The sequence below is a fragment of the Choloepus didactylus genome, chromosome 6 (genome assembly GCF_015220235.1).
Source record: "Choloepus didactylus isolate mChoDid1 chromosome 6, mChoDid1.pri, whole genome shotgun sequence".
Taxonomy (NCBI): Eukaryota; Metazoa; Chordata; class Mammalia; order Pilosa; family Megalonychidae; genus Choloepus; species Choloepus didactylus.
The window spans coordinates 134,705,729-134,729,666 of record NC_051312.1 but is presented as its reverse complement, the minus strand read 5'-3'; the positions used below and the strand labels follow the sequence as shown (position 1 = coordinate 134,729,666).

Genomic DNA, 23,938 nt, shown 5'->3' with positions numbered 1-23,938 from the left:
CGGAACGAACATCCATAAAATACAGGATTCCCATATACTACTTTATTATTAACACCTTGCATTGGTGTCGTACATTTGTTCAATTGGATAACTGATTATATATATATTTTTAAAATTTTTATTCTATTACCACATATACAGCCTGGCATTTTCCCTTTTAACCACGTTCAGATATATAATTCAGTGCTGTTAATTACGTTCACAATATTGTGCTACCATCACCACCACCCATTACCAAAAGTTTCCCATTGTTCCAAATAGGAATGCTGTACATTTTAAGCCTTGACTTCCTATTTCCTATCCCCATCCCATCCCCTGGTAATCTATGTATTCTAGATTCTGACTATAAGTTTGCTTATTCTAATTATTTCCTATCAGTGAGATCATAAAATATTTATTCTTTTGTATCTGACTTATTTCACTCAACACGATGTCTTCAAGGTTATCTCATATATCAGAACTTCATTCCTTTTTGCAGTTGAATAATATTCCATTGTATGTAAATACTGCATTTTTTAAGTTCATTCATTAGTTGATGGACACTTGGGTTGCTTTGTTGTTAAATTTTGATGTGTATTCTTCCAATCTTTTCCCTTATGCATGATTTGTAAAAAAAAAAAAAGTAAGTTAATATATCCAACCTTTTATAAAAAATTAATCTACCATTTTAAAAGTTCTTATTGGTAATTCCCAAACTTTGCTGCACATAGGAATCTCCTGGGTATGTTTAAAAAACACCAATGCCTGGCTCTACCCCAGTCATTCTGATTCTAGTATCTGGTATGGGGTAGGACCTTGGCACTGGGATTTCTGAAACCCCCTGGATAATTCTAATGTGCAGCAAAGTTTGGTTCCCAGTCCAGTGCTCTTCCTACAACACGAGAGGGTTGGCTCCCAAACCTCCCTGGCTGGGCATCTAGGGCGGGGAAGCATAGCCAGGTTTGAACCATTTGCTCTGCAGGGTCTGTTCTCCCGGACAGTGTATCTGACTTCATTGAGGCCCACTGAAACTAAAGAAAGACTCCAGGGTTCACCCCCTCTCCCCTTATTGAGAGCACTTTGTATTTAATTCTTTTACTTGTCCACATTTGGGGGGGCTCCATTTCTTCCACTAATTTCCATGTAAGTTCCATGTGGGAGTAATAGTGTCTTTCTCACAGTTTATTCCCAGCACCTTCAGTAGCACTTGGCACATAATAAATGCTCAGTTAGTGTTTATAGAATGAATACGGGTTGTTGTCCTTCTCTTCCATTGCCTTCCTCCCCAGGGCTCTTAGGTTACTCTAGAAAGGGATCATCAAGGCCATTGTTCCAGCATCTTCTACTCTGAGTTTTTCTAATTGTTTTCACAGTATTTTTGGCCCTTTCCCAGCCCTCCCTCACCCCCTTTCTTCCGGTACTTGTTATTTGTTCATTCTTTCATTTGTTTGTTTGCTCACTTGTTTAACAAGTATTTATTGAGAAACTACTGTGCCTCAAGTACTGTGGTGCTAGGTTCTGGAGAGCAAAGTGACAGCTCTCAGGATACTTACAGAAAATTGAATAATCATAAATATATAATCATAAACTGTGGTAATGCCATGAAAGACAGCATAGGGGGACCCAACCTAATGGGAGGGGAAGTGGAGGTCAGAGAAGTTTTCCCTGGAGAAGAGACATTGAGTTGAGCCCAGAAGGATGATTCAGAGTCAACTTTGCAAACAGGAGTGGAGTGCGGGTGGAAGACGATCACAAGAGTAGTCCAGGCATAAGGAATAGTCTGTGCAAAGGCCCTGAGGCAAGAGGAAACACCCAACATTGGAGGTAACTTGGTAAAAGATAGAGGGGCAGTTAGTGGATGGACCAGACCTGGCCTTGAAGGTCACCCTAAAGATTTTGTTTACCCTAAAAGCAAGGCAAAGATCACTGATCCTTACAAGGAATATATATTGGAGAGGGCAAAAGCAAATGAGGGCGGCCACCGTGCTCCTTTCCCTCGGTTACCAGGCTGTACCACTCTTGTCCCCTCCACCCAGGGTTCTGTCACTTCTGCCCTCTCCTTCTAGAGCCCCTTTAGCCTACTACCCCCACCACCACCCCCAAGCTCTCCATCCTTGAGTCCCACTCCGGTTGCCCTGTCTTTGTCTTTCCTCAAAAGACAAAAACTGCTCTGCACTTTCCCTTACTCAGCCAGCCTCCTCCCAGTCCCTTAGGCCCCTGAGCCCCCACATAGTTCAGCAGCCCCAACCTCTGCCCCTACCCCCAGGCCCCTGGGTGGGTGGTCTCCTGTGGAGAGTGCAGAACCCCCAGCCCAAGTGTGGGTTTGAAAACTCTGACTCCTGGGTTCTGACCTCATCTGGCCCTCTCCTACCTCATGGGAAAAGCAACTCTGTGGGGTTATAGGGTAGAGAGGGGACCAGGAGCACTAGCAGCCCAGACACAGATTCTATCCAAAGTGGAGCCCACAAAAGGAAAACACACGTCAGAGGTGGCATCAGACTTTATTGTAGGGCCTTTGTTCACCGAGGGAGAGATGAGTTCTTGGGGGATGGGATGCAAGTGGTGAAATGGAAGGAAAGTAAACTCTTAACAGAGAAGAAAGCAGGAGTGGGTGAGGGGAATAACAGGGAGTGTTGGGGGAAGATGAAGCATGAGGGCACGAGGAGAGGGATGGAGAGAGGAAAGAACTGGCAGAGAGGGGGAGGGGAAGGGACTGAAAGAGACAGTGGCCGCTGACTGAGGACTGGGGGAAGGCAGCCTTTTCAAGAGAGGAGGCCGGAGCAAAAGACAGAGCCCTGAGCCTGGGAAGTAGTCAGCAGCCTGCTCTTCCTGGAGGAGCCTGCTGCCTGGTGCAGGCTCCTCACTTTCGGGCACCCAGTGCCAGGGCGATGATGAAGCCCAGAACCAGCAGGAACATGGCGACCGAGAGCAGAACTGTGATGACCACCATGCCCCCAGTTCGGGCCATCCCCAACCCTATGGACTCCACCTTCCTTCCTATTGGGAGAGAGACGGGGAAGTAGGGAGGTCTTGGTGGGCAGGAGAGTCCCCTATCCTTCCCGAGGCTCTCAGCCTAGCCTCTTATCTAGCCATCCAACCATCCATCCATCCAACCATCCATCCATTCATCCATCCATCCATCCACCCACCCCCCATCCACCCTGCCAGCCAGCCAGCCATCCAACCAATCAGCCTATGGATCCAAAACATCCATCAAATAAACATTGATGAAGCATTTCTTATATTAGTCACTAAGGATATAGAAATTAGAACACAATCCCTACCCACAAAGAATAGTTTAGAAGTGTAGGCGGATGAGTAAGCAGCCATTAAAAGTGCTGCAACAGAGGTAAGCAACGGTGCTCTGGGAGCACAGGGAGGAGCAGCTCACCTAGATGGGGTGGGGTGGGGAGGGGTCAGAGAAGGTTTGGGGGCTTAGGGGGGTCCTGACATGTGGGTTGGATAGGGTGGGGGGAGCATAACTTACGAGGAAGCGTGGACATTGGTATCTCTTTACTGGTCTCCGTGGATGTCCCCTTCTTCACTAGGTAGGAAATGCTTTTTTGGTGGGGTTTTCAAGAGAGAGGAAAGAATACTCAGCGAGCATCTGGGACTTGGGGGAAGACCGGGCCTCCCCTCTCATAACCCCACCTCCCCCCTGTGCTATTCTCCAAGGCAGGCCTGCACCCCCATCCCACTGGTGCCCCCAGCCTGGGTCGGTACCTACTAGTATTTGGTGCCTGGTGCGAGGTTTGTCACCTGGTACGCACTGAGCCGGGTGACTGTGAAGCCAGCCCCGCTGTCCACCACACTCACCAACGCCCTGGGCCCGCGGCATGGAGGCACCACAAAGCTGGATTTCACCACTGGGCAGGAGATTGGGGATGGGAGGTCAGTCAAGTTCTCGGACACCCCAAGGAGAAGGGGCAGTGTTGTGTGTGGATGCCCCAGGAAGGCTCGAATGGAGGAAGGGAGGCTGGGGTGTCCGGGGGAGAGGTCTCTGGGGATTTGAGGAGTGCCTTGGGAAGGGGTGACAGACCTTTGCTGTCATTGGCTCTTCGGACCATCAGTGTGGCGTTGCCCCCTGTGAGGTGACAGGGGGGCAAGGCAACTAGCAAGCTCTCCGCCAGCGCCGGAGACAGCACACCAGAGACACTTGAGATGTTGAAGTCTGCTGGGAGGCCAGGAGGGAGTTCAAGTGGGGATCAACCCCTTCCCCACATTCAGCTCTGGCCCCAGACTCCCCCTGCCGCCTTGGGGTCATTTGTAGGGCTGCAGAGTCCGTCTCCATTTCCACGCTGCCGTCCGTTGGCCGAGCAGCCCGGCCTGTGCTGGTGTGACCAGCAGGTGGCAGGCTTGGGCTGCAGAACCGGATTCTCCAGCTGGCCGTCCCTGCAGCCCGTCCCCGCCCCCCCTCCCCGCCAGGGGTGCCAGCAGCAGGGCAGCAGCCACCCTCGCCCCCACCCACAGCCTTCCTCACACCTCCCTGCATCCTGGCCTGGAAGAGGACTAGGAAGGTGCTCTGGGCCCAGGGTCTGATGCCTGCTCACTGCCACCCCACATCTCTAACTGGCCAGCCCGAGGTCCTGAGCCTCCACCCGACCCCCAGCAGAGATGACCAGGACCTGCGGCCCCTGGGGCCAGGAGAGCCAGCAGAGTCAGGATCAAGGGCAAGGTCTGGCTGGGCAGCGGCGATGCCATGGCTGCTGATGGCCGGGTTGGAGCAAGAAGGGGTGCTGGCAGGCTGGGCTTCCTCAGGCGAGTGAGGCCCTGCCCCTGAGGTGCCTGATTTTGTCCTGGGGGTGGGAGTGGCTGGAGGGGAATCTTGTCCAACCTGCCCCGAGGGCCCTACAGCCTCAGGGGGGTCCCCCCAGACAGGTTTTTCAGGATGGGGAGCTGGTCCTCCCCTGCGGTAGGGGAAAGGCCCAGGCTGGATCCTGATGGCTTAGCCAGCTGCAGAGGAGAAGCATAACTAGGTTGGGGGCTGGAAATCACCCCTTCTTGTGGGGCTGGCGCCTGTAAGTGCACAGGTGTTCCTGCACACCTGTGCACCGGGAGTCCCACCTGCCAAGGACCAGGTGTGTGGAGGGGTGTCTTCACAGGAGGGCGGCATGTTCTGGGGTTGCCTGCTGTGCAGGAAGAAGGGAGTGGCCCCAAGGGGGCTCCTGGAAGGATCTAAGCTGGGCAAGAGTGGGAGAGAATCTGAGACTGGTGGGTAATAAGGGTGGAGGCAGCAGAGCAAGGGTTCCACTTGGTGTTAGCTGAGACTACACCTCTGGGAGGGGCGATGCGACGGCGCCAGGGGGCCTGGCCTCCTGGCCACGGGTGCAGCAGAGACAGCCAGAGCAGATCCTTGGCCCTCCAATTCCCTGGAAGGTGGGGCCCACGGATCCAGGAGACCAGGGAGGTGGACACTGACCCAGGCCACAAGGAGCACATCAGCCTTAGTAAGACAAATGACAAAGAGACACAACTTCTCTGCCGGCCTCCCCACCCCTGTGCTCAGTGACACGTGGGGGGAGTCATGACCTCAGGAGAGGAGAGGTAGCAGTAAGCACCTACTCGGGGCCCAGGGCAGGGGCTTTGCCTGCTCCAAAGACTTAACCCTCATGGCCGTCCTGGGAGGGAGGTATCATTGGCTCCCTTTCGTAGATGTGGAAACTGAGGCTCAGGTAAAGTCACTTGTGGGAAGATGAACACTTGGTCAGGAGAGGTCATGGAAGGTGCATGGACTGAGATATCTACAGACAGCATCAGTGTAAGTCCCTGTGCTCCGTGAACCACTCTGACTTCCCCAGCTCCAGAGAAGGGCCCGAGTCCTGGTAGGACAGGGAGGGGCTGCTGGGGGCTGGTCCTCACCCCTCTGGTGGGAAGGGCAGGCTCAGAGTCCAGGATGGGACAGGGGTTGGGGGGGGGGGCAGTAAAGATAGATCTTCTGGGCCCAAGCAGGGGTTAGGAGAGTCTGAGACCAGTGCTTCTCCAACATCAATGTCCATATGAATCACCAAGGATCTTATTAAAATGCAGCTTCTGATTCAGTGGGTCTGAGGTGAAGTCTGAAATTCCACGTTTCTAACAAGTTTCCAGGTAAAGCTGATGACGCTGATCTGAGAGGACCACACTCTGAGTTGCCAGATGCTCTGTATTGCCCTCTCCCCTCCGCAAACTTTGATAGAGATCAAGGGGCATGTGTTTTTCCCCCCTCTCCCAGGACAGGCTGCCTTTTGGTGAAGAATTGAATTCTGTTTTTTCTGTCCCTTAGCTCTTGTGCCCCTTAAGATCAGATCCCAGGAACTCTACAAACTGAAAGAACTTTTGCTCATTAAGGAGAACTTTGGGAAGAGGGGACAGACTAAACAGTGAAATCCCAGGGATGAAGGGATCTTCCTGGAGCTCCTCAAATCCCATCACTAACTGGGAAGGATGTTCACACCTGGGCCTGGAGGTATTTCTTCCCCATTTCAGTCAAAAACCAGGTAGCAGACAGAAAAGATGGGGTTTATTGCAGGGTGGGTGTTGGGCCCACTCCTAAGACCCAGTGCCATCGGAAATTATGAGTGGGACAGAGTGAGGTAGGGGAGGGCAGAGCTCTGGCCAGTTGTAAAGGCCCTGTGCCTTTAAGCCCTCCCTTCTCCCTCCAATCCTCCCCTCCTTCCCCACCCCTAGCCCTCCCCAGGTTTCTGGAGGAGCGAAGAGTTGTGTCTTCTCCCTGCTCTGCTCACTGGCTGCTCTGGAGGCTGTGCTTTGCGGTCTCCATGGAAACCATTAGTTGCTAAGCAACTGGAGCATCATCTGTGCTGAGCTCTCGCATCTAATTATCCCATCACAGCGGCTGAGAAGGGTTTGGGGAGTCGAGAGGAGGGGGAGGCCAAGCGCAGGAGCAAGAGGATAACTCTTTTAGCAGAGCAGATTCATTGACAATGCTGAAGTCATTTAAAGCCACAGCACCCTGTTCTGGAGGATTTCCCAATGGCTTAGGAGTAAGGGAATCAGGGTCTCTGTCTTGGACCCACTCTTACTAGGCTCTCTCCTCCTTGGATTCTTGATTCCAAACTCTCCAGATTTCTTTGCTGCAGAAGGAAGCCAGGAGATCATTTCAATCTATAGGGGAAGACTGGGGGAAACCTGGGGGCTTAGAGATGGAGGTAGGAGGCAGTGCTCACCAAATATTGGTCTGATGGCAATAGCGGAGCCTCTGTCCTCAAGCTCTGATGCTGGAAAAGGATGTAAGGATAAGAAATGCCCAGTCTTTCAGGGTTGGAAGAGCCCTGGATGCTCCGTTTGTTTTTTGTTCTTTTTTTTTTTTTTCCCCTAATATAACCCATGATACAACCACCTCCCCTAAATCTTCTTCTGGCTTGGCCAAGTTACCCACCTAACTGCTCAGAGCTGCAGTTTCCACTTCTGTAAAAAAAATATAAAATCTGTCTCACAGGGATATTGTGACTATCACTCAAGTTAATTTATTTAAGAGTGCCCAGCACAGTATCTGGTTCAATAAATATTTATTTAAGTGATTCATCTTATCCTTCACTTTTATTAACCCTTCTTGCAGATGAAGACCAGAGGCTCAGAGGGAATAAATGACTTTCCCAAGGTCACAGAGCTAGTGGGGAATGAGGTAGGATAGAAGTCGGGATTTGTTTTTCCTGCTGTGTCGTTGATGCAAAGGGAGATGTTTGGGCAGGGAAAGGTAGTCCACGGGGAAGGTGCCCGCCACATGGACCAGCTCTGCCCTGTGTGCCAGGTGTGCCAGGAGCACCACACACATGGGAACCGGCTGTTCACTCATTTATTATTCAGTAAACATTTGTGGAATGACTGCTCTCTGGTGGGTACCATGCTAGGTGCTGAGATACAGAGATGACAAGACACAATTCCTGCCCTCAAGTTGCTAAGTTTTGACGAATGAACCAGAATTAGCCTGGTGAAAGAAGTAGGAAGGGTTTTTCCAAAAAAAAGGGAGCAGCACGTGGAAAGGCTCAGAGATGTGAATTATCCAGTACCTTCTGGAACTGCAAATGATACATCTTGGCTAGAAAGAAATATTCAAAGATGGATGTGGTTATAAAATTGTCAGATTGTATTGACTCAAGGTTGGAATTTTCAAACATGGAAAGTTGAGGGCACTGGCAAGGGTGAAGGGGTAGAGATTGTTAGACATTTATGATGTTAAAGTTAAGCCCATGGTAACTACAAAGAAAATACTGGAGAATATGTAAACTCATAGAGACAGAAAGTAGAGTTCAGGTGGCAAGGGGAATGGGGAGTTAATAAGTATAGGGTTTCTGTTTGGGGTGGTGGGAAAGTTCTGGTAGAGGATGGTGGTGAGTGTAATGCAGCATTGTGAATGTGATTAATCCCACTGAATTGCTTGGGATTGGTTGAGATGGGAAAGTTTATGTTGTATATATGTTCTCACAATGGAAGGGAGAGAGGGAGGGAGGAAGGGAGGACGGATGGGAGGAAGGAAGGAAGGAAGGACAGGAGGAAGGAAGGAAGGATGGAAGGAAGGAAGAAAGGAGGGGAGGGAGGGAGGGACAATAACAATTAAATGCAATATGTGATCCTGGACAGGATCTAATAATGGAGGAGAAAAGACTCAAAAGGACATTACTGGGACAATTGAAAAAAATTGGAATATGGACTATAATCTTTCTATCAATGTTAAATTTCTTGAACTTGATAATTGCATTTAAGGTGGTTACATAATTGGATATCCTTAGAGGTATTAAGTACTCAAGAAGCAGGATGCGTACAACCTACTCTCAAATGTTTAGAAAATAGGTGATAGATAGATAGATAGAAAGGTAGATAGATAGATAGATAAATTGATGTGGCAAAATGTTAAAATTGGTTGATCTGGGTATCTGGGGGTATGGGAGTATGTTGGAATTCACTGTATGGGGTTTGTATTATTTTTCCAACTATCCTGTAAGTTTGAAATTATTTGAGTGGGTTGATAAGATCTAGGCTAGTTATGAGAAGGAATGATGGATGTGAGGGAAAGGAGCAGAAAGGGATGGGGGTTTTCAATGATCAAAGAGAAGAGGAAGAGCAGGGAGCATGGGTAGGACTGGACGTGGACGGCGGCCATCAGATGGCCTCAAGGAGGAGAAGCCAAGGTATCATGGCATATAGGTGGATCAAAATATTGCAAGGCCATGGCAGGGGCTGAAATCCTAGATGCTACAGGGGCTAAGTGGGTAGCAAAAGTGGGATATGATAGTCAACTGATTTTCACCAATGGAGTAGGGGAAATTCAGTGGAGAAAGGTAGTCTTTTGAATAAGTAATGCTAGAACAATTAGATGACTGTATTTTAAAAATGACTTTGATCTATATCTCATTCCACATACAAAAAGCAACTCAAAGTGGATCATATTGTATTCTATAAAACATAAACCCAAACTAGAAAACTTCTAGAAGAAAACATAGGAGAAAATCTTGTGACCTTGGTTAGGCAAAGAGTTCTTAGGTAACAAGCGCTAATAATATGATCCATAAAATAAAATTGATAAGTTGGACTTCATCAAAATGAAGAATTTTCTTCTTGTTGATAAACTGTTAAGAAATGGAAAAGACAGCCACAGACAGGGAAACATCACATATTTGATAAAGGAATCATATCCAGAATATACAAATAAACTACAAAATCAATAATAAGAAAAATAAAAAAAATAAAAATAAAAAAAATAAAAATAAAAAAAAATAGAAAATGGACAAAAGATTTGAACAGACACTTTACCAAAGAAGATATACATACAGCAACTAAACATATGAAGAGCTGTTTGACTTCATGGATCACTTGGGAAATGCAAATTAAAACCTCAGTCAGATACTACTACACACCTATCAGCATGTCCAATATTAGAAAGACTGACCAGACCAAGTTTGGCAATGGATCAACTAAAATTCTCATATTCTGCTGACAGGACTGTTACAACCACTTTGGAAAACAGTTTTGCAGTTTCTTAAAATGTTAAGTATACACGTACCATATGACCCAGCCATTCTAGCCCTGAACGTTTATCCAAGAAAAATGGAAGCAGATGTCCATGTCCATGGAGGCTTTATTTGTAATAGCCCCAAACTGGAAACACCCTAATGTCCATCAACAGTTGAACAAATTGTGGTACATCCACATAATGGGAGCATTGCTCAGCAATAAAAAGGAATGAACTACTGAAACACACAGCAACTTGAAAGAATATCAAAATAATTACACTGAGAGAAGCCAGAGAGAATGGTTTCATTTCTGTAAAATTCTAGAAAATGCAAACCAAATTACAGTAACAGAAAGCAGATCAATAGTTGCCAGGGGATGGAGGGGGTAGGAGGTCAAATAAATAAAGCAAATAAGGTAAACATTAATTGCTGAATCCAGGTTGTAGGCATATAGATGCTTACCATATTAGTGTATCAATTTTTTTATACATTTGGAAATTCACATAATACAAAGTTGGAAAAGAGTGACATATATAGCCATTCTACCTTGTTAATTGAGTGTAGTTCTTCTGTATTCTTACTTCGTTTTTGGCAAGTTTTCATGCTTTGATATTAGCTAATTAAAGTCTCTTACTACTGAAAAAAAAAAAAAGTGACGCACGGGGTGGGTGGGCCTGGGGCCTGCCGGAGAGAGTGCAGCGGTCACCACATGCGGCTCTGGAAGAGCTGCCTGGCAGAAAGGGGACCCAGTGTGGCCACACCGCCTCATTTTTCAGAAGCCAGAAATCTGGATTTTTGGGTTAAATGTCCTTATTTTCAAACTTTAAACTAATACACTTTATAAAAATGCACTTCATGAGCCAAACAATATACTTCTCCAAGGCCAGCTTTGCCATCGAGCCCCCAGGCTTGCCGTCTTGGTCAGGGTATTAGAGAGGGAGTAGGGATGTTTGCCAGGAGGAGGGATGTTTGGGATTGAGGGGAGAGTGGCTGGAGGGTTCCAGAAGCAGCAGGGTGTTCTGTGTAGCCAGAAGGAGGAAGCAAAGGGCTGGGGTGGGCTGGAGGAGGTGAGGGGCTCACCCTGGAATGACCGGGCCTGGCTCCTGCCACATGAGGAGCCTCTGATAGGCTTTAAGCTGGGAAGTGACATAATTAAGTTTGGTTTTAGAAAAATTAGTTAGAGAGTAGGTAGACACTTGGTTGCAGGGCAATGAAACCTCTGCTTTGGACCCGAAGAAGAGCTAATCCATACAAGAAATAGTGATGGCCTGGATGAATGTTAATTAATTTATTCAATGTTTACTGGATGCTGTTTCATCAGAGTGTGTGCTACATACCGGACATTTAGAGGTGAGGCATTGCTCTCACTGAAATTATGGTCTAGTGGGAGATATGAAAAGAGTGTTGAAAACAGCATTGAAATATGTGGTTAAAAGGGAAACTTGAGGTAGTATATATTACTAGAATAAAACTTAAAAGAGAAAACATTGGACTATACAACACAGGGAACCCTATTGTAGATGACAGACTGTAGTTAATAGTACAAATATAAGAATTATTTCATGAATTATAACAGATGTATGCTACTAATACCAGGTGGTGAAAATAGGGTGGTCTATGGAGAAAAACACACCTAATGTAAATAATGGATGATATAAATATTTTAATAATCATTCATCAATTATAACAGTTGAAATTATAACTTAAAAAAACAGTATAGTTATTAAAAAAAGGCACTTACTACACTGCATCAGGACTTTAGTAGAAGTAATAACAGCTGTTATTTATTGAGTGCTTACTATATGCTGGATGCTGTGCTAAGTCCTTTACATAGCTGTTCCTGCCTAGTCCTCGTAACAACCCCTGGGAGGTGGGTCCTGGTTATTACCCTCATTTTACAAATGAAGAAGCCGAGGACATAGAGGTTAAATAACTCTTCCAAGAGACTCCTCACCAAACAGACAACTTCTATGGGCTCGGGTAATCGGGAAGGATTCCTGGGAGAAGTGGTGAATAAATTGAGACCTGAAAGTTGAATGGGAGTCAGGAGGGTGACTGGGCACTTTGGGGGGTGAGTGGAATCTGGGGGAATCACTGGAGAAGGAGCTGGGCCTCATCAGTCCCTTGAAGGAATTTTTATTTGCTTCTTAAAAAGTAAAAGGAAGTCCTTACAAACTGGAGAGTGTCTTGATCAAATTCATATTTTATAAAGATGATTCTTGCTGCATTGTAGAGATTGTGTTATATGGAGAACTGGGAGACATTTTTCTTTCTTAAACTTTTAATTTTGAAATAATTTCCAACTTACAGGAGGGTTGCAAAATTACAGAACTAATACAGGGAACTCCAATATCCCCCCTTCCCAGATACCCAGCTTTACCAGCTTTTAACATGTTGCCATATTTGTTATATCATTATCTCTCTCATCTATTTACTGTTTATCTAGCTATCTTTCTATCTAGGTCAATTTTCTAAACATTTGAAAGTAGGTTACATATATCATGATTCTTGAACTTATACTTCCATGTACATTTTCTAAGAACAAGGACATTCACTTATGTAACCACATTAAGTACAATTATCAAGTTCAAGAAACTTAACATTGATATAAAGATTATAGCCTGTATTCCAATTCTTTCAGTTGTCCCAATAATTTCCTTTTGGGCACTTTCTCCTCCATTATTAGATCCAGTCTAAGATCATTCATTGCATGTAATTGTCATTGACTCTTTATTCTCTTCTTTCTTTTTAATTGTGCTAACATATATACAACATAAAATTTCTCTGGGAGATATTGTAGAGGCTGCTGAGATAAGATTCTAAGCAAAAAAATGATAGAAGAGATTTGGGGAGCTGGGGGGTTAGAGTTGACATGATGGTTTGCTGGAAGGGGAGGGGCTGGGCAGAAGCCTGGAAAAGAGGAGCCAGCTAAGGAGACCAAGAAGCTTCCCTAAAAGAAAAAAGAAAGCTTCCCTAAAAGAAAAAAGAAAACAACCAGAAGGAATGGTGTCCTACATACCCAAAGAAGAAGGCTTCAAGGAGGCATGCTCAGCAGCATCAGGAACTGCAGGGAATTGAAGAGATTTGAAATGTGCCCCTTGGATTTGGCAAGGAGGAGGTCACTGGAGAGCTCATCAGTCTGGGAGACCAACAACTGCTGGTGTATAGGCGTGTGAATGAGAGGGATTGAGCTGGGGAAGAGGATACTGAGGGTCTTAATGGCTGGTGGAGTTGAATCTAGCCCTCAGTGAAAGGCTAAAAGACAAGATGCCCTGAGGAGGTGGCATATTTGAAGGACAGGCAAGAATCTTTTCTCCCTAACCTCCCCACTCCTGCCCAATTCCTTAGACCTGTTTGGCTCTTGCTGGGCCCCCTTCAGAGTTGTCTATTGGAAGCTATGATGGGTATAGGGAAGGGAAGGAGGATCAGGAGGGGTTTCCTGGGAAACTGGTGGAATGTGGAGGAGAAAGTGTGAACTGAAGCAACAGAGGTGAGGTGGTTGGGGATGAGCCTTCCCTCCAGGCCTAAGAAGGATGGAACACTATTCCTGTCTATAGCAGTGTAGAAGGAATCTGATTCGAATCTGATTCGCACCTTCTGAAGAGCCTGACCCTCGGTGCAGGAACCCAATATCATTGTGACCTTTAACCCCTCTTGGGGTCCAACCATTTCCTGCCCCTCCCCACCCATGGGGACTTCCCGGTTAGGGTGTGGCTCAAACCAGTCCCCAGAGAGCACAGGGAGTTGTTTGAGGGTAGTCACCGAGGGGGAAAAGCAGGGTGTGATGGGAAGGGGTGGGGAATCCTTTGAGATCCCACCCAGCCTCTCGGTGGGGAGGGGTAGGCTTGGCACAGCTGCCCAAGCCACATCCGGAACCCTGCCTTTCCCACCTCCCCAGGCCCTGTTTGAGGTACACATCAGCCATCAGGGCCCTTTGCAAACTGTTATTTGTACAGAGGCCCGAGGGAGGGCCTGGGAAGGAGCCCCCTCTCCTCCTCATTCCTCTCTCCAGCCACTCCCACTGCAGGGACCTGCAGTCAAACACCAACCCCCAACCAGCCACTCTCACCGACTAGCTCTGAGCCTGATGACCTGCGAGCTGATGGTTCTCCAGTCCCCCACCCGGCAAGCTGGGCGCCTCCTCAGCTCTGTCTCAACCTCAGCCCTGAGCTCAGAGCACCCCTGCACCTCCCAGCAACCCGAGTCTTGCTGGCTGTGGCATATTCGCCACAGATCTCCCCAACTCTCTTCATCTCCAAGAGTGGAGTAAAAGGCTCACCTAGTTCATCCCTTGAGCTGCTCCCATCCTGCCCCAGGAGCACAGGAAAAGCCAGGGAATGGAGAACAAGGCAGGGAAGCAGGCCATAGGCTAGGAGGAGAAGGGGCTTTGGAACCCACAGGCCAGGCCAACCACCCAGCTCTGCCTGCTACTCTCCAGCTTGTGCCCTTGAGCAAAGCACTTACTCTGCTCTCAGCTTCCGGTCTGTGAAGTGGAGGTGGTAGTACTTGCCTCAGGGGGTGTACATGAATGAAGCCAGGCATGACGTGCCTAGCTTGGTGTTTGGTACATAGTAGGTGCTTAAAATAAGTTCCCCACTTCTCCCCACTTTGGGCCTCTGATAAAGAGGAGAAACGAGAGAAGCTAGGGTCAGTGGAGAGAGCGCTCCCGAAGGCAATGAGACATCTTGGTGTGGAGGGACAGATGTGTTCTGTTTCACCCAGGATGAAGGGAGAGGCGAGCAGGGAGGGCCTGAGCCCTGGGTCCCTCCAGAGCTTCGGCTCACTGCACTCCTCGGTCTGGGCCTGGGGAGCCTCCTCTGGGAAGGGATTCCTCACGGGGGAAGGAGGTCTGATGGGGAGGCTGGTGTGGGGGGGTCTGCCTCTGGGTTTTGAACACCCCATCCCACTCTGACTCCCCCTACCCATAATCTGATTTATATTCCTACTCCCTCCTCTGGACCCATCACCATGGCAACAGTTTTCTCAGTTGCACTTCATCAGTTCCTCGGCAAATCTTTTCTTCTGCCCCCTCCTTCAGTCTCTTTCTCCTCGTCTAACAGTCTGCATTTCTGCATCCTTATGGTGCTCATGCTCCATCTCTTGGCTTCTCTGTTTCTCTCAGGCTCTCCATTTGTCTCTGCCTGTCCCTGTCCAAATCCTTCTCCAGCTTCTCCCCTGTCTCCCTTTTCAAGTCCAGGGTTGTAGCAATAAGGTTGGGTCAGTTGACTAGGCAGGAATTTGTGCTTCTTCTGATCTCAAGACAGAGAAATGGAGAGTCCTGGAGGGAGAGGGTTTGGGACCCGGATGGAGGTTTGCCCTCACCCTCAGTGATGCAACAGTGGGTATAAGTCTAGGTTGATCTGGTCAACTCTGACCGGGGGAGGGGATGGCAGGAAGGAAAGCAGTGGAGGGCAGTTTCTTCTCCAGTCCTAAGTCAGAAGCCATATGGCTCTGGGGGTGTCCTACAGGGCACTCTCCTTGATTTGCTTCCCAACTCAGCCCCAGAGACCTCACCCATTGCCTACAAGCTGCCACTGGCATGGGGTGCTTCGCAAACACATAACTTCGGCTTTGACTCCTCTCCAAAATTCCAATCAAATCTTCTCACTAGTCACAGCCACTGGGGCATCCTACTATCATGCCTAATTTAACAACTCTAAACATGAGCCCACCTTATTCCCCAGGTCAGCAGCCCTCTTTGTACTTCCCATCACTGCCCAGCCTAAAATCCTTGGCATTTTCTGTGACTCCTCTCCCTCTGTGTTATCCTCCATGTCTGGCCAGAGTCCAAGGTGTGTCAATTCTTCTTTTGAAATGTCATTCATATCTGCTATTGCTCCTTTGTCATTCCATAAATCCCCTAGACCAAGAGCCCAGCAAGTCATTATAGGCCCCACTAGGCCTCCTGGGCGGCTTACTACTTGGGCTTTACCATAAATATAGGCAGCTCTCAGAAACCAGTCCAGTCTTTAACATGACCTCCTCTTCCCCTCTCCCCCTCCTCCCTTCTCTTCTTCATTTACTGAGCACCTATTATGTATTATGCTCTTCATGTTTGTCATCTCATTTAATCTTCACATTAAATTTATAAAGCAGGCATTATCCCATTTTACAGAAGAAATTGATGCCCAGAGTAATTTACCCAAAGTTCTACAGCTAGAGAGCAATAGAGGGCTCAAATCCAGATCAGTATGGTTCCAAAGTTAGCATTTTGTCTCCTTTCGTTCTTTGCTCTACTAGACAGCTTCCCCAAATGACTCTTGGATTCAAAGACCTTCTGAGCCTTCCTATTTTCTTATTCTTCCATTAGACTTTTGATGCCTATTATGGTCTGACCCCACTCCCTATCAAATCATACATCTTGACTGCTTCTCAATGTGAGCTGGACTGGTATCAACCAGGAGGACATTTGCATTCTTTAAGGCTTTGTCTTTGCCTCTGTACTTTTATATGTTTTTATCAATAGCTTACATGAAGATATAGGATCACGTTTCACAGCTATAAGCCTGGAGGGATAGTAAACACTTTGAAAGGCAGGATAAGGAGCCCAAAATCATCTGCATGTGTAGAATGGTAGGCAAACGTAACAAGAAGTGATCAGAGGCCTAAGTAAGGCCTCCTTCTGGACCCAACATGGCTTAGAAGCAACTCAAGTGAAAAAGACTCAGGAGTTTTAATACATTCCGTTTGAGTCATCATCATGGTGATGATCATCAATGGCCAAAAGTGAATTCAATAATAAGCTACATTAATAGAGATATAGGATCTCAAATAAAGGAGATGATTGATTGTCATGCTCTCTTCTCAGTTGGTCAGGTGTCATCATGGGAGGAACTGTTTAATGAACTGGAAATGGTTAGGCTAGAGAAGAGGAGATGAGTCGGGAGTCATTAGACTGACATTGTGACACCAGGAGGTCGTACATGGACTAATAAGTGGAGATCACCAGGAGATTGAGCTCAGCTCAAAGGAAGGAAAAACATGTTCATAATAGGTTATATGGGAATCCAACATTTTATGCATGATTGTTCTCTAATTAAAAAATAAAAATTAAAAAAAAAGTTCATAAATGAAATATGCTGCTTTGGGAGGTAGTAAGCTCCCATTACTGGAGGTTTGCAAGAAGATGCTGAAATTCTGCTTGCCAGGTTTCTTGACAGGGAGTTGAGCATCAGAAAAAATAAGAACTAGGTAGGTGGTCTTTGAGACCCCTTCCCACCAAGATCTCTGATATCTCCTGCTTTTGCTCCTTCTGGAAGCTTTCTTGAGTCCTCTGTGCTCCCTGTACCTGTTTCCTCTCTCTCCACCAAGTCTACCTGAGAATCCAACCTGCACTGATCCTTTAATTATTTACCGTCTTTTCATGTTCTTTAATGGCCCCCAATTTATAAGCCCCTTGAGGGCAGGTATCTATATTATCTATTACAAGGTAAAAACTTATTAATCATTGACTGTTCCCAGCTTTCCTCTGCCTCCCCTCACTCCCAAGATAATTTTAGCCCTCACCTGTTGTTGGAAATCTTGTCTTGGTCTGCTAAGTTCCAGAGCTTTTGTAATACAGACCTGGGAGAATGGGCGGTGAGAGAGAGGACTAGAGAGGCTGAAGGAGAAGGTCAACTTTCTTGTGTGTTGGGGAGAATCTGGCTAATGGATGAAGGAAAGGGGAAAAACGGAAACCTGAGAGGCTAAGCCAATTCACTTAATAAGGAGCTGACAGTTGGCAAAGAGAGACAGGAAAGCTCTGGTGTCTGCAAGGGAGAGGGAGGAGCAGAGAGACGGGCTGATTTGGGAATTGCAGCGAGTGATTAACTACCACAAGGTGCAGCAGAAGAGTAGGGGAAGGGGTGCTGTAGATTATGAACTGTATCACCTTCAGGAGATACAAGTAAACTCTGGAATACCTTTTTGAAATTACTTTTGGTATTTGGGTTGCAGAACCCCCGAATATATTCAGGTTACAAATCCCTGTGATGCTCACAGGCCCCAGGATGGTGCCAGGGGCATTGTAGTACCCATTAAGCAGCATCCCAGTACTGCAGACCAGGAGGATATGGTCCGAAGGTTGTGGGATCTTGCAGAAAGTCAGAAAACATTAAGCTTATCCTCTTACCTAGGAGTTCTATCTGTTAAAAACACTTGTGAACCTGGGGTTTCAAGTTAAAAAGTTAAAAATGCCCTGGGAATTAGAATAGGTGATGGGTCTTGACAGATGGAGCACTTAGGGTCCAGGGAGGTTAATCAGCTTGTTCAAAGTCACAGAGCAGGTTTTAGGTCTGGCTGGGACTGGGACGTGCCTCGCCTAGGGCTTGGTCCACAATCCAGGGCTGACTCTTTGGGTTGGGCCAGGGAGCTGCGTGCAGATAAATCGAGTCATGATGAGAGACAAATGGGGAGCCTGGGAGACTGAGAGTTCTGAGTACCCCTCCCTCTGTTTAGACCTTTGCTCCAGGCTCTGGGGGATGTCCAGATAAGAAGGCCAAGCCTGCCTTCCCAGATCTTATGACCTCATAGGGAAATGAGCCAGGCATGGGAGGAAGGCCAACGGAAAGTTGGAGGCAAGTGCTGCAGCGGTGTCGTGGAAAGAGTCTGGGCTGGGAATTAGGAGACCTGGGTGCCTCTTCCAGCTATCCCTCACCAGCCCTGTAATTTTAGGCAAATCCCTCTGAGCCTCAGTTTCCTCATCTGGGAACATTCCATCTCCAAAATTAAAAGTTCTATAGTTCTTAATACAAGAGCAAATTAATGTAGTAACCAAGTGAATTCCATGAGTGCTGTCCCCCATGCTCCCCTCCTCCCAGCACAATCTCAAAAAGAAGGGCAAGAAGGAAATGTCCCTGGGGCTCAGAACTCCCAAGCCAAGTTGGGCAGTGAGGAGTAGGAGGCAGCTCCATGCGACTTTCTCCTGGCCCTGCCTTTGATATCCTCTCCTGGGCTTGTGACCTCTGCTGTCGCCATGCGAACTAGAGCTATGTGAGTGTTTTGCTCTAAACAAACTGAGCCTGCTGTTCAGTCAGTGTCATCAGGCTAAAAGAGAGCTTGGAGTTAAACTCATCCAAGCCTCTTATTTTACAGCTGAGGAAACTGAGGCCCAGAGACTGGGACTGACTAGGCTGAGGCCACATACTCTTGATTCTCAGCCGAGTCTTCTTTCTTTGGGGATTTGGAGAATTTATTAGAAATGGGTTCTTTGGGAATGCAGCCTTAGAGACTTCTGATAACTTCTGGTGGAGATTCCTTGCCAGTGTCCCCTTCCATCTTTAGACCCCCAGTGAGATGCACTGTCTGCTTGGACAGAACCCGTATCTTAGGCTGCAAGAAGTCTAAGATGCCACCCCCTGCGGGAAACTTTGCCAGGATATGTGTCTCTCCTAAGTGCCCCAGCATTTCATACACTGAATTGAAGTCACCAGTCCATTCACTGTCTTTCCCCAACTAGTTTGTAGGTTCCATGAGGGCAGGGAGAAAAAGGGTGAAGGAAAGCCTCCTAATGACCCCTTCTTAGATTAAGGACCCTGGTAGGACAGGGCCTGTGCCCAGGGCCATATCTGTCTTGTTCACTAACATATACCTAGTGTCTAGTCCAATGCCTTTCACATAGTAGGTCCTCAAGAAGTAGTTGTTAAATGAATCAATAGGTGGAGTTGGTCAGAGGAGGATTTCTGGAGGAAAAGGCAAATGTGAAGTCAGATATTACAGCCTGGAAAGAAGACAGAATTGCCCCTGGTCGGGGGAACTCCTATGCAAAGGGAAGTCTTAGCTAGAGAGTAATGGGAAATGAGAAGAGGATGGTGAGTCATACAACTAAAAAAGAAAAAAAGGAAAAGAAAAAAGGAATCCTTCAAGATCGTAGATTTTGCTAACCTGGGAGGGCTACCTGGTAGGTGAGAGGAAGCGCCTGAGCCGCGCTGGGGATATAAGGAAGTTGTGAGCCCCTAGAAGCCCTCAAGAGGGGTCTTTGTATAGGGAGAAACCCAGACAGCAGCTTGGCTGGAGAGTAAGGAAGCTGAAGGGGGCAGGGGTAGCAGGTAGGAGCTCTGAGGCCTGCCAGAGGTCTCATATTTGGTACTAGGATTTGGGTGGTGGTGGTAAGCTCTGAGAAGTCCTGGGGCACAGAGAAAAAAGGTGAAGGAAGGCTTCCTCCTAATGACCCCTTCTATTAGATTGACGACCCTGGCAGGACAGGGTCTGTGTCTTCAGTTTGTGTCCTGTCCTCTGGGTGTCTGGGCCCTTGGGTTCTATAAACAGAGTCCCTAGGGCAAGGTTCTAGAAGGGTCTGAGGCCGCCTTCTGAGGTGGGAATGGCATGGTGGGGATCGTGGGGACTCCATAGGAGGAGCTTTCGCGAGGTCTCCCAAGATCTTTTCTTCCTCTAATTCCCAACTGAAAATGTTTTTTGCCAGCAGTTGCTAAACCAGATCTAACCACTAGGGGGCAGGAAAATAAAAAGCAGCCCTTAGGTCAGCGGCCCTCATTTTCCCCACCCACCCACACCTGAAGGCTGAGATGGGCGGTGACTCACCTGGCTCTCTAGTACAGCCTGGTAGTCTGTTAACCCCTTCCTGCCTAGGCTGAGGTACTTCCTTCACAGCAGAAGTGGGGGGCAAATCTGATGGGAGGGGTCGTTTTCCAGGGGAAGTACTAAGGTAGAAGTGAAGTCAGGGTTTCTTGTCCTAGCTGGAGCTGGGGCGGGATAGGGGGCTAGCATCCCCTGCCTCAGTTGGGTAGCTACCCCCTCCGGAGCTCAGATTGGTGCAGGAGCCCCTCTGGAGGCAAGAGAGGCAGAGCCTCGGAGGCGGGATATGGAGAAGGCTGAGACAGCCACAGAACCCAGACTTCCTGGCTCTCCGCAGCCTTGTGTATCAGCCAGGGGCCTCTGCAACAACCAGGGGTGAGGCAGTGGGGGGAGGGTGGCCAAAGGGTGCAAGGAGAGACACAGAGGGTGGCAGGAGGGGGGGCACTGGAGGGGAGGGGGTAGACAGCCAAGATCTGGCAAGGGAGCGACTGGATTATATGCAGTTCTTAGGTGACTGGTTTTGTATGTCCCTCCTCGAGTACCAGGCAGCCTTCCAGGGCTCTGACCAGCTCAAGTTCCGGGATTGCGTTCCGGGCCACAAGGTGTTAAGTTCCGTACCACAAGGATGGGAGTGGGGTGCTGGAGTCCCTCCCTCCTTCTTCCGTTCACGGCGTCACCACCTCAGAGTCCACCAGGCAGGCAAGCAAGGAGTTAAGTCTGCCCGCAATCTGGAAGTCTGGAGACGGGAGGGGGCGGGAGGGGAAAGAGGAGGGGGTAGAGAAGGAGAAGGGGGAAGCAGACTGCAGGGAGACAGCGCCAGGAACCCCCTCCCCAGGGACCTGGTCCCTGAGCCCCCAGCCCCAAAAGAGGCCCTGTCCTTCTCGGGGTCGTGCTCTCCTCCCTGCCTTGCCCCCGCCCTCCAGCTTTGTGTCCCCAGGAGGGTGGGCTGCAGGATTTCCAGCCAAGCTTTGGCTGCCTGCTCAGTTTTTCCAAACCCTCCAGTCGGGGAGGCGGGAGCCTTGTCAGGATAAAAGTCCCTCCCCCCTGCCCCTGTCGGCCCCCTCTCTCAGCCTCCCGCTTCCTGCCCCCGCACCTTTTCCAAACTCCTTTCCCTTTCGGATCTTGGCCCCGGCTTCCCCGCCCCCCCCCCCAGCCCCACGTCTATTGGCTCCCAAGTTCCAAGTTCAGGTTGGAGGGGGCCAGGTGGGTCCCACGATCCTGGAGAGGCGCTGGGAAAGCCACATTCCACAGGCAGTCTCTGAGACGGGCTGGGTGCCGGCCCGACTCTCAGCCTGGCGCCCTCCTCATCACGGGACAGGGCCCCAGGGCCACCAGGGAGGGTGGCTTAGGGGTCTCCGCCCCAGGATGGAGGCGGTGCTGCGGGCGCCGGCAGACCTGGGCAGCAGGTTCTGCGGCTGGTGCCAGGCCCTGGGGCGGACTTCGAGGAGGGGGCAAAGTGTTCCGAGTGCTGGCACGGTTCTGACCAGCAAGTCTATTATATAATAATCACCATCTATCAGGAAGCCAGGCAGCTGGAGTGAGTGGGGAAGCCAGGATGCCAGGATCTGCTCCTCCTCCAGGACTCAGGAAGGTGTCTTCACCAAGATGGGGGTGTGGGCGCAACCCTGAAGTGAAATCGTGTTGGGGTCGAGGGGCAGGTGAGGGGCGCTGGGCAGTCCGGGAGCTGACCTGCAAGCCCCGCCTCCAGAACGCTGACTGACAGTACCCTGAGCCAATGAGTGAAGTCACTGTGGGGGGGCAATTTTAACCCTTTCTTGGGCCCCAAGTTACTTGAGGCGATAGAGCCCCTTCCCAGAAACCCTTCCCCCGGCCTGGACCCCTCCCAACTTCGCCGGCTTGTGCCTGAGGTCTGTGACGGGAACCAGCTGGCGGATCCTTTCGACCTAGTCGCCCCAGGAACAGAAAACCGGCAGCCTAAGCTCCGCCCCCAGTCCAAGAGTAAACTGTGTTACAAGATATGGTTGTATGTGTACACACTGTGTTTCCATAAACAGCCTCTTGTGGGGCTGGCACACCCACCCTGCGCCACGAACAGGCCCGCTCACACAACCATGCCCACGTTGGCACTTCCGCAGACGAACGCCGTCACCGATACCAGCTGACACACCTGTGACACCCCTAGAGACACACTGACACGCAGATACACGGAAACACGCAAACCCATGTGGTTCCCCGAGTTCGCCAGCAGAGGGAGCCGCTTGATCCCAGCAGTGAGCTGCCTGCCTCTACTCACACTCGCTCACTCTAGGGTTCCACCCAGAATTCGTGGCTGCCCAGATCTCAGCTCCGCATCCCAACCTGAAACCTACGCTGGGGGAATGAGTCATGGCCCCACCCAGGGGAACGCTCCCCGTGGCTGCTCCACAGAACATGCCAAACTCTCTTGAACTTCACTATGTACCACTTGGGACACAGCCCTCCTGCACCCCTACAGACACTGTTTTCTGGACCGACTCTGAACCAGGCATTATGCCAAACAGATCTTTACTAGCCCGTGGGGCTTGCCCTGTGTATAAGGTGGGAGACTGGTCCACATAAATGGAATGCACCTTTCCTTTTAAGGAGTGTCCTGTTTGAGAAATGGCCCTCTCTGGTATTATACCTGCAGGATCCCAGAGACCGGAGAGGAAATCAAGCACTATTCATGGGTCAGGTATCCTAGATGCTGGAGTCTTTCACATGAGAGCTCAGCACCTCTGGCATGAGTTTTCTTTTCCTTGAAGTGGGGACAATACCAACCTCATAGGATTGTGCTGATTCAATCCCAAACCCAGCACAGTGCTTGACAGAACAGTTAGTAGGTACTCAAGAGGTTCTTGGCGACTGGATCAAAGCATGATCCATGGGAGAGACAGTGTATGAAAGTGCTTTGCAAATTGCCATGTATTAGGAAGGCTTAAGGGGTTACTGTGTTACCATCTGCCAGGATTTGTCCTACCTTCACCTGTGCCTCCCTAGGTTGGGGCTAAAACCAGCTCAGTGAACCTTGCCCTGTGCCCATCGAGTCAGTCTGTCCTGAAGTTCCACTGTGAGCCCAGCACATGAGTGCTGTGGTGTCTATGGAGACAGAGAAAACATAGTCTGGGCCCTCAGGAATCTTTTGGGGAGACCAGACCTACTTACAAGAGAAACAAGATAAGGCATATCATCAAGCCCTCGACTGGGTGCTACAGGAGTGATAAGTGGTCAGAAGAGAGGGAGGCCGGTGAGGGCCAGAATTATCTGGGGAGCATCTGTGAGGAGGCTCAGGACAGAGCAGAGGACCACTCAGCAGGGGCAGGCAGCTCTTATCACCTGTGAGTATTAATTCTGGGTAGGTGGGAAGCCGTGGGATAAGGAAAAGTGCCCTGGGATAAGGAGACCCAAATTCTAGTCCTGGGATTAGCCCTTTCTCACCATATAACCCTAAATAAGTCACTTAGTTGATGTGGGCCTCAGCTTCCTCCCCTGTGTAATGGGGCGATAACATCTTTCCCACA

At 48.9% G+C, this 23,938-nt stretch overlaps 1 protein-coding gene and 1 long non-coding RNA gene across 2 annotated transcripts; both read right to left on the bottom strand.

Moving 5' to 3' along the window:
• Window positions 1-2,839: 2,839 nt before the first annotated feature.
• UPK2 (uroplakin 2) lies at window positions 2,840-4,680 on the bottom strand. The gene is made up of 5 exons (XM_037841279.1): window positions 4,605-4,680; window positions 4,019-4,150; window positions 3,707-3,845; window positions 3,467-3,537; window positions 2,840-2,976 (listed from the first exon to the last, which is right to left on the bottom strand). The coding sequence occupies exons 1-5, from the start codon at window positions 4,678-4,680 to the stop codon at window positions 2,840-2,842; spliced, it is 555 nt and encodes a 184-aa protein (XP_037697207.1).
• Window positions 4,681-16,580: 11,900 nt separating this feature from the next.
• On the bottom strand, window positions 16,581-22,277 carry LOC119538589. Its single transcript, XR_005217588.1, has 2 exons — window positions 21,949-22,277; window positions 16,581-21,174 (listed from the first exon to the last, which is right to left on the bottom strand). It is a non-coding gene; the product is annotated as an uncharacterized LOC119538589 (long non-coding RNA).
• Window positions 22,278-23,938: the final 1,661 nt, after the last annotated feature.

Excerpts from the sequence above, each read along its gene's own strand:
- UPK2 (XM_037841279.1), bottom strand. The coding sequence starts at position 4,680 with ATGGCATCGCCGCTGCCCAGCCAGACCTTGCCCTTGATCCTGACTCTG. Across the intron at positions 4,151-4,604 it reads CCTGGCCCCAGGGGCCGCAG|ACTTCAACATCTCAAGTGTC; the intron begins GTCCTGGTCATC and ends GCCTCCCAGCAG. Across the intron at positions 3,846-4,018 it reads AAGAGCCAATGACAGCAAAG|TGGTGAAATCCAGCTTTGTG; the intron begins GTCTGTCACCCC and ends TCTCCTGCCCAG.